This window comes from Embiotoca jacksoni, unplaced genomic scaffold, assembly GCF_022577435.1.
Source record: "Embiotoca jacksoni isolate LCO1_2020_lvr unplaced genomic scaffold, fEmbJac1.0.p SCAF_14, whole genome shotgun sequence".
Taxonomy (NCBI): domain Eukaryota; kingdom Metazoa; phylum Chordata; class Actinopteri; family Embiotocidae; genus Embiotoca; species Embiotoca jacksoni.
This window is the reverse complement of record NW_027185274.1, coordinates 3,315,001-3,324,968: the sequence shown is the minus strand read 5'-3', so window position 1 is coordinate 3,324,968 and position 9,968 is coordinate 3,315,001. Positions and strand designations below refer to the sequence as shown.

The 9,968-nt window shown below is 43.6% G+C and overlaps 1 protein-coding gene across 1 annotated transcript in view; it reads left to right on the top strand.

Moving 5' to 3' along the window:
- Positions 1-846: 846 nt before the first annotated feature.
- The window catches only part of LOC138197027 (calsyntenin-2-like), a 271,940-nt gene continuing 262,818 nt past the window's right edge, over positions 847-9,968 (top strand). The window contains exon 1 of the mRNA XM_069147486.1: positions 847-1,348. Coding sequence (XP_069003587.1) covers positions 1,285-1,348 — 64 coding nt within the window. The 5' untranslated portion in view covers positions 847-1,284. The remainder of the gene's footprint in view (positions 1,349-9,968) is intronic.

Sequence of the window (9,968 nt, the reverse complement as noted above, 5' to 3'; positions counted from 1 at the left end):
CACACACACACACACACACACACACACACACACACACACACACACACACACACACAGACACACACACACAGACACACACACACACACATATACATTGTGGAAGAATGAAATGAGAATTTTTTTTGTCCTCCTGTGAAACATGGAAAACAATAGTGCCATGCCACAGAAAGTTTAATTGTATTACGTAGACAAGATGCTGTTAAAACCCTCCCCCTATGATAACATAAATACCAGGCTAAATATCTTAGCATCCACAAATATCGCTGTTGATAAGCAGTTAAATAAAATTCTGAAAATTTAGTGGGGACTTAGGAAGGTGAGTCAGGAGGTGTAGACCTGTGCACAGACCGGCCTAAATTGGACTGTTAATATTCAATTTCTGCATGAGCAATATTAAGATTCATTGCATCCTCAGGCAAGTAACAAAATACAGTGTATTTAAATCACACATGTGTCTGTATTAGGCTACTCTGAATTAATTGTACAGCATTTTATCTGCAGATTTTAACATTATAATATAAACTATGTGTTATCTACTGGATTTATGGTGCATCTATATGATAAAACAGTTTGATTTTTTTTTTGTCAATGCACAACACCAGTAATGTTGTTTTTTAAGCATTTAATATTCTGATGTTTTTGAAATTTAGGGATGTGTTCATGAATTAAGTTAAAACAAGGTGCTCTATGCTCTTCAAACTCTTTTTTTTTTTTTTTTTTTTGCGTTATGAATCTGTGCTCAGCGTTGGAGTGGGCTGGGATGCTCCTGAGATAGGAGATGGGAGGAGGAGAGAAGGGAGGGCGGTGGATGAGAGAAAGAGAGAGAGAGAGAGAGAGAGAGAGAGAGAGAGACTGAGAGGGAAAAAAAAAAAAGCGCCTGAATCCATCTCTCTCCGTGACGTTACACGGTCTGGTCCCGGGGTGCGCCGCTCTCCGGTCCCGTCTCAGCAGAAAACCCACTTGGAGCTGCTTCCCCTCGACCGTCCACACAAACCTGCGGTGAGACGCGCGCGGTGCCGTGCGGCGAGGTGCTGTTGCGGGTACCCGTGTTTGTCCTTCTTCCACTCCACGGTCGCCCGTCTTGTCCCACGTATCAGTGAACTGTTTCCACACTGCTTTTCAAGAGAGGAGAGAACCTGAGGCGGTGAAATAAGAGGGAGAGGGCGGCAAGGAGAAGGAGAGGAAGAGAGAACGGAGGGGGAAAAAAGACCAGAGTGAGAAAGAGAAGAGGAAAGAGGTCGCCGTAGTCCCTCTCCTTTCCCGGGCTGAATCTCCACCGAGAAGATGCTGAGAATTGCCGGCGTGTTGGCTGTGGTGGCTCTGGGGCTGAGCGCCGCTCACACCAAAGGTACGGTAGGTGAAGCGCAGCTGGCTCTGCGTGGTGCGGATCTGTGTGTGCGCTACGGCTTTATTACAACTGTGATGCTGTGTGTGGATGCATGAGGATGTCCATCAGATACAGACAACTAACCGCTGATTACAGTCTCTCTGTTTGGATGTTCTTTACTTAAGGAAAGGGCTTTTATTCCCTATTTGGTCTTGTGGAGACTTAACTAAATAACTGTAGCCTCTGATGGCACTTGAATGTATTTGTTTTATCTTCCACGGTATCACTACAGTACTTCTATGGAGACTTGGAGTTTTTTCTGCGGTGCTCAATAAAGAGCTTACAGTGACCTTATTTTGGCTTATTCTCACATGGCATCACTTTGATATTGATTGAGGGACTTTTGTTGCGGTTTATGATCATCACATTTATTGCTGCATTACTCATGTTATTTTGTAAAGGGCTGGATGTAGGAGAAACACGTTACAAGCCTGTGGGTCTTTCCTGTTGTTTGTGACCGACAGGAGAGGTCGGTAGGATTAAAGTGGAGCAGTTGATCTGTGGAGTTTTAGAACCTATTAAGCCAAAAACCTGCAAAGATGTTGCATTTAGGGTCTTCCATATGTATATTAGAGTATATTTGAAAGTATAATTATCATTAAACCATTTAGTGCCCATGATAAACTATATGTGAACACCCATGTTGTAAGAGATCCCCACAACTCGCTTATGGAGAGGAAAGTCCCGGGTTGGGAGTGCGAGTAAATCTCTCCCAAAGCTTGAAAAACATATAAATATGACAACATCTGTGACTGTGGATGCAAATGTCCTCTACAGGCGACCTGGCAGCACCCAGGTTAATCTCACAGGGAATTATATTTACAGATTTATCAGTGACTTAAAAGTTCAGCCACAGCTAATTTCTTTACAGATCAGCTTTCAAAATCCACCCAAACTTTTGCAAAGCAATCTAAAATCATGTACTTCATGTACAAATGAATCATAGGTGGGATTCATCAACACACTAATTCAATTCACTGCTGGATTTAGCTCATCCAAATTCATGTGACAAGTAATCCCCAAAACTACAGATATATGATAATGACATCCAGATGTCATAAATGTGCAGCATACTGTCGGCAGCTTTGCCTCACCGCCGAGCTAATTTTAGGTCTTGCCAGTATCCCCACTGCTGCGGGACTGTTCTATCCTCCAGTGAGACTGGCATGTGCCGTAGGTAAGCTGGGTAAATGCAGGCAACAGGTTCGTGCTAATCAACTCCCTGTAGACCGAGACTGGCTCTTTACGCAGCGAAATAACAAGGTGACACCTGTCAGTTCGGTCTGGCAGCCGGGAGACAGAATAACTGTGATAAGCTGTTGGTCCTCCTGACACGGGGAAGAGCCTCCCTGCTGGTCGGCTGGCTGCAGTCTGTGTCGCATGAGTGTGGAGGGAAAACGTATGCTAATACAATGACCTTTGTCCTGGCCTGCAGGTCAAAGCTTCGCCTGATATGCACTTTCATTTACTTTACTTGCAAGCAACAATGAGGTAACTATCACATACAGTGCCTGCAAATTCACTCAATTCATGTGTCACCCATTAGGGAATACTGGGTATGAGTTTATACATATAAAATATGGCCAGAAAGAACAGGATAGTTGCACCAGATTTTGTTGTTGTTGTTGTTTTTTTATCCAGAGCTTAGCTGTGAAGTAAACAAATTACTGCCAAGTCAATGGGGGTAGAAAAACCAAGCACACCATGGTTCCTAATTGATTCCCCAGGGTCACTATACGGTGCAGTTAAATCCAGGGGAAAATAAGAGTCCATTGTTTCCACAATCTTCTATCTGTTGCTGCACTGACCCTCACCACCTTTTCCTGTTTCTTGAAACAGCTGGCAGGAAGCCGAACCCCTCAGAGAAGCGGCGTTTCCCCATTTCTCACCCCCTGAATCTGCCTCTCCGGTTGCATATTTAGAAATAGCAGCGGTGTCAAGTATTCTGAAAGATCTACCTCTGTATCGCCAATATGCGGAGCTGTTTTCCAGATAACTTTGAAGTGTCGCTGCTCCTGTCATTTTCTGTTTAGCCACCGTTTCATTCCAGGAAAGCGTGGAAGTGCGAGTGCCTTTAATCACCGACACCCTCGAATGATGCAAGCAGACTCAGCATACACACGTGTGTCTCTAAATGTGTGTAGCTACTTGGTATGTTTCACAGTTGTCAGTAATCAGAGCTTGGAGCGTTACCATATGAGTGAGTGAGTGTGTGTGTGTGTGTGTGTGTGTGTGTGTGTGTGTGTGTGCATGCACACACGCGCAGGGAGAGTGATAGAGTGCATCCAACATGTTGACAGCCGCCAAGCATGCAAAAATGGGCATGGAGTTGATGTCGTTTACAAAGGAATTATTGCATTCGCAGATACACACTGTGGCTCAAACGATTTCCCCAGGACCGACCGTGTCGCTGCTCAACAGGGAGAATCTTCTGGCAGCTAAGCAGAAAGAGCTATAGTATTTGCCAGTCCTGCCCGGAGCCCCGCTTTTGTGTAATTCCAAGCAATATGAAGTCTGAATTTAGATAGCTCATTACCAGCACAGTGTATTTTAATTCTGCTACCCACTGTGTAACTCTTTGTTGGTGGAACCTTTTTGCTGCTTTATTATATCCAGATAAATACACTGTACATTCTTTCTGTCAGGAAGCACGCAAACAGTTAGAATGCAATATTCAGCCGGTGGACGAGGCCTCTTTGAAACAAGGTAGGCCACTGCTGCTTGGATGTGTGCTATGAAGTTGCAGGATTAATTGACACGGGTCATAATTTATGCCACAATATATAGGGCTGATGTATGTGTGTGGCTGCGTGTGTGATCCAGTGCTTTTGTTGGTGTGTACGTGGGATAAAGAAAGCCAAGGGGATAGTCGTTTGAGGATCCCATTAGCAAATAAAAAAGAGGGGCGACAAAAACAAGAGGCAGATTTATGTCCCCCCCTCTTTGCAGAGAGGAAGTGCATTATGGGAGCACTCTATAAATCCTCCAACGAGGCTGTGACACAGGATGTGCACAAATCCTGTCCGGCCTAACGCGGCCAGGGGGGCAAGGCTCAGCGACATGGAGGAACATCACAGATATTTTTTTTTTTTTTTTACTCCTTCTCCTCCTTTTTCAAAGCTCTGCACAGCCCTATGCCATTTGAGAAGCAAGAGGGCTTAGTAGCGGCGGCGGCGGTGGAGGCGCGCCAGGCAGCTGATCGCAGCACAGTCCAGCAGCCATCAGAGACAGAAGATCGAGTCGGCGCGGATAAGTTTAAGCTATTTTCTTCAAACAAGGAGGAGATGGAGGGTTCCTGTGATCCCACGAGCCCTGATACCAGATCTGCAGCAAGCTGTGTGATAACAGAATAACAGTTGCTTACAGCATGTTGAATTTTGCTCATGAGCGAACAAATGCTGATTTTTTTTGCTGCTAATGAGAAATCAAGCCTTTCCTCTCTGCCTCAGTGTTAAGTATGGGATGAGTGTGGAGTAGTGTTGAGTGGGTGTTTATTGTCTACTTTAAACAGAAAGCCACATATGAAAGGAAGTAAAGTCTCAGAAAGCTATCATTATCTACATTAATCCACACTTCAACTTTACACTTCCATCGTCCACTATCTTCACACTATGTATACAATATCCGACTCCTTTTGTTCTGCCTCCTGTGTTTTAACTCTGTTGTATTTCCAGATGTAGAGGGTGGGGGTTTGGGGTTGTCACAGTGTGTGTGTGTGTGTGTGTGTGTGAGAGAGCATGTAGTTCAGTAACTGGGTACAGCATGCAGTGAGTAGGTGTCTCATCTTCCTCCTTCCTTTTCCTTTGAGTGGTCACGGCTGACCATAGTTGGCAGCAGATATTCAGGCAGCCCGGGCCCATTGATTTGCCCTACAGACAGATAGAGAGAGAGGATTTGATCAGAGACCAGGCTGGAGTGGTTTTGGCAGAATTAAGTCAGTCTCCAGTGTTTTTTTAGATGTGTTTGGAGAGAGCGAAGGAAGTAATAGGCAGACTGGGGAACGGTCGGTGTTGACCTTAAAAGAAAGCCATTTGCAAAAACACTGCTTTGGAGCTTTTGATATTCATCAGCAGAAGTTTGCTCTGTTATGGAATCATAGATGTTCAAATATCCACTTCTTTGGGGGCCACTTTAAAGACATCTTATCTTTCTCAACATAAAAACCGAGTGATGTTTTATTAAGGCTACTTTAGATGAACAACGGTCACTGTGGTTGGGAGAGGCAAATACTTCATAACATTATTGATGATAGTAATCACTAAAACAGAGTTAAACAAGCCTAAAAAAGTCATAAAATCAACCAACGGCAGTATTTGTTTTACAAAGAAGGAAATCCAAGTAAAGCTGTGAAAGCAACACCCATAACTATATTAAATTGATCAAGAGATGCCTTTATTTGTATGGTCTACACTACATGTCCAAAGGTATATGGACACCCAAGTACTGCACTGATATGTGATCACTGAACATGTTATTTTAAAACTATATGGACAGTAATATGCTGCCATTACAGCCTTCAGTCTTCTGACAAGACGGGATTAGTATTGGAGGTCAAGTTCCTCCACAATATTGATATGAAAGGGCCTTTCTCTGTTTCCAAGTTGAAAACATTGTATGTATATATCACTGTATGCCACCCGGTATCAAAACGAGAAATAGCTTAGCTTTGGCCTGTCTAGGTGTGAAAGTTGCGCATTTTCCTATAGTGGATGAAAATGAAACCAAGTTCATGTGTACAGCCACATAATTTACTGGAAAATGAAAGTTATAGCTAACATGTGGTTGGGGGTCGGGAGAGAAAACATGGTTGGGGTTAGAAACATTGTCACCCTCCTGGATTCTAACCTCATCGTCTACCCATGGCAGTCCGTGACTGTCATCAACAAGCCCCCCCCCCCCCCCCCCCCCCACCACCACCACCACTACCAACACCACCACCACCACCCTCCCTGCCTGCTGCTGCTGGTAAAACATGTCCTTTGTTGCCTGTGTTGCAGGAACTTGTTAACATGATCCTACGTCACATAACATTTACGTGCGTGTAAGTTTTCACACTTTCAAAACGCTTCCCAAAGCGTGTCTATTTCACGTTTTGTTGTCGTGGACCAGCGTGTCTATTTCACACTTTGCCGTGGAACTGGGTTGGTGTATGCTAACCATGAAAGCCAAACAATACTTAAAGTACACACACATATAGGGACAGGGTTCTTTTTATGTGCGCATGCATATATAGCCACTACCACTCGTTTACTCGGACTCAATTATTTCACGAGTTGTCAATGTTATGGCAAAGAGAAGTGTATATCAAAGGGGTGTCTACATATATTTGGCGTTATCATTTATTTCTTCTTTTTTTTACTCTCTAACTTTAACAAGTTAAACTCAAATAATTATAAAACAATCAAGGCTAGCTGGTGACTTTCAGCTCCCACTGACTTTCAAGTAATTATTAACTTATGGTGTATAATTGCGTGTGTGTGTGTGTGTGTGTGTGTGTGTGTGTGTGTGTGTGTGTGTGTGCGCTTTTTTGTACTTCTGAATAATCAAGTTTGTTAAGTTGTTTAAAGTGACTTGTCTGGCTCTTACCATCATACCCTGTTGATTTGCTCTCATCGCCTACGGTGCATGCAATAGACACCACACACACACACACACACACACACACACACACACACACACACACACACACACACACACACACACACACACACACACACACACACAAACATACAAGAGCTCTCTAGGATATTCAAGGGACTTCTTCTGCCATCCTATTCAAGCCTCCTTCCATCCATTTGCTGCTGTTTTCCAATCACTTACCTCTACTCCAATCTCACCAGTGGACTCGCTTCTATTTTTCAGTGCTAGATGATGACACAGTGAGACACACACACACACACACACACACACACACACACACACACACACACACACACACACACACACACACACACACACTGATGAGTAGCAAAGGGTTACACAGACCGATAGTGCTTGACCTGTCCCTCTCCACCAGCTGGGTCTGGTTGACCTCAGAGGAAATGATGAAAGGGAGAAAATAGAGAGAATTACAGGCCCAGAGAAGAGAGAGGGTCAGAGAAAAAGTTACAGATCTTTGTCTCCGTGACTCATAAATCTTCACACTTGACAAGTGCAGCACTCTGACTTGAGTGCAGACTGTTGGATTGGACATGCAGACCGAGAAAGAGTGGCTGAGTAACTTAGAGAGAGCTCTGCTTTCAGTTTGGGTTACTTTGTGAGACCGTGGTCATCTGTCTGACCATACATGACCTAAACCTTCATATCCGATACAGATTTGCAGGGAGTTGAAGCCTTTACCTGCAACATGCAGGTCAAAAGGAAGGAAAATAGATTGTTATTGAACACAATTCTCTAATACACTGACAAATATGAATTCTGCATTCATTTATATACACTTTTTTGCAACCTTCAGTATATTTAATAGCAGCTTATATGCATCTGGCTTTATTGAAAGTAAAGTTAAATGTGACGTTAGAGGAATAGTTTAATGTTTAGTAATTAGTGGGATTATTTGTCGCCCTAGAGCGGTTGCCAGGGAATGAGCGGCGACTAGGATGTTACCGATCTTACCCGAGAAAGAATCCCTCATAAAACTATAAATTATAGGTTTTACAGTGTCTCTTTTATGGATTGAACAAACAAGGTGTAATGTGTTCATAAGTGATCTTTAGAGGTGCTTGGAGATGGATTTTGTTACCTTTGGGATGCCTGCCTGTGTTCCCCTGTTTCCAGTCTTTATATTTACATTAAACTTAACAGCCTTTTCTATTTAGTGTACAATAATGAGAGGGATATTGATTTAATATCTGCAACAACGTTTGGTAAGTGAATTTCCCAGGACGTTGAGTTATTCCTTTATGGAATAAGGGACCACATGGATGTCAGTTAAAACTGTAAAACGAGACACTTTCTGAATGGTAGTGTTGGTCCTGTTGTGATGCTTGCTTGCCCACATGTCTGTGCATTTGGAGCTGGGTTAAGGCTACTTCCCCTGCTAAGGGCAGCTCCATATTCAGGTCAGCCCTGCATGAGCATTAGTTGCCTGTTTCAGCACTGTGAGCAACAACACATGCTCCTCATTGTCAGTATGCACACATAACCCCATTATAAACTGTCAGCACTATGTATTTGCTAATGGTCTGCGAGGTTGGTGATTATCCACAGGTATTGGGCTGCTGGTACACACATATTAATCACACAGTAATTGTTATTTTCTTCATTAATCTAAAATCCCTCAAAGCCCGACACAAAGCCCAAACACACAAGCGTGCAGCTCACAAACACACCAGCGGTCCCTGTGTGATTTTTGCCTTGATGATTGTGTTAAGTGCTCATCACTCGCGTGTCTGTTCTCCTATCTGTGCTCAATTTCAATTAATCCGTCCATTTCCCCATGAAGGCAACAGTTGTCATCCCATATGCTAGCCACTTACAGGCTGAGCGGAAGCTGGCCGAGCTTAAATCCAAACACCCAAACGTTCACGTACGCAAGCAAACAAATGAACACACACACACACATTTAAAAGCAAGATACACGTTTTCTTCTCCAGCTGTAGATGTACAGACTCAGTATGCTCCAGGCTTTTTGGCAGCTAAAACCCCATCAGCAGGAGGAGAGTCAGTGGCCCTGGTGTTAGTACAACCTGCCTGCAGATGCTACAAAGTCCGTCAGCCTTCTGCAGTGGTTAAGACGGGTGGTGACGAGGTCTGCCTGGCTTCTACCTTAGATTATTTTTGCTCTGCTATTATCAAAGCCACTGCTACTTTCTTTTCATGCTCACTGAAATATGAGTCATTATCTGTCTCTAAAGCAGAAAGAACTTGATACCAAACATTTAGTCTTGTATAGCACGCTGTATTATGAAGCCTATTTAATATGAGCTGATGCATCCTAGATTATTATAAATGTTTTGAAAGCGGCGTCACTGCTGTTGTTTTGATGGCGAAGAGTGCTTTTTATTCTCCTTTAGATTTGTTGCACACTCACCGAAAAGGAGCGAGACAACAGACGAGTTACACACAGGCAGACACCAAGCGAGCGGCTGGCGCTGTCCTTGGTGCTAAAATGAGCCAATGACACTCAGCAAGAAACTGCATCAATGGAGCTATCGGTTGCGCTGAAAGCAGAATTACCGGAAGGTTTTTTATTTGTCCTGCCATTAGCCCGTGCCCCAGCATGAAGCGGTAATTTGCATACACCAGAGTGCAGGGATATTGAAGGGGTGGAGAAATGTGAGAACACACCAGGGACCAGGCAGCCTGTCACAGCTATGATAAGGCTGAGCAGTGATTGATGAGTGACAGATGGACGGCTGAAAATGGCCAGGAAATGTGCAGCGTTTCAATAATAACCCGAAACAGTACTGTTTTAACATTCAGCTCCTACATGGTGAGATATGATATGATGGTAATGTAGGAGCAGATGATGGGATGTTCTCACTAATTTAGATGCCCTGAAAACCTATTTTCAGTCAGCTTTTTTACAATGAATGATGAGATCCTACATGAATGCACATCTGTCCGTACAGCTCTGGTTATT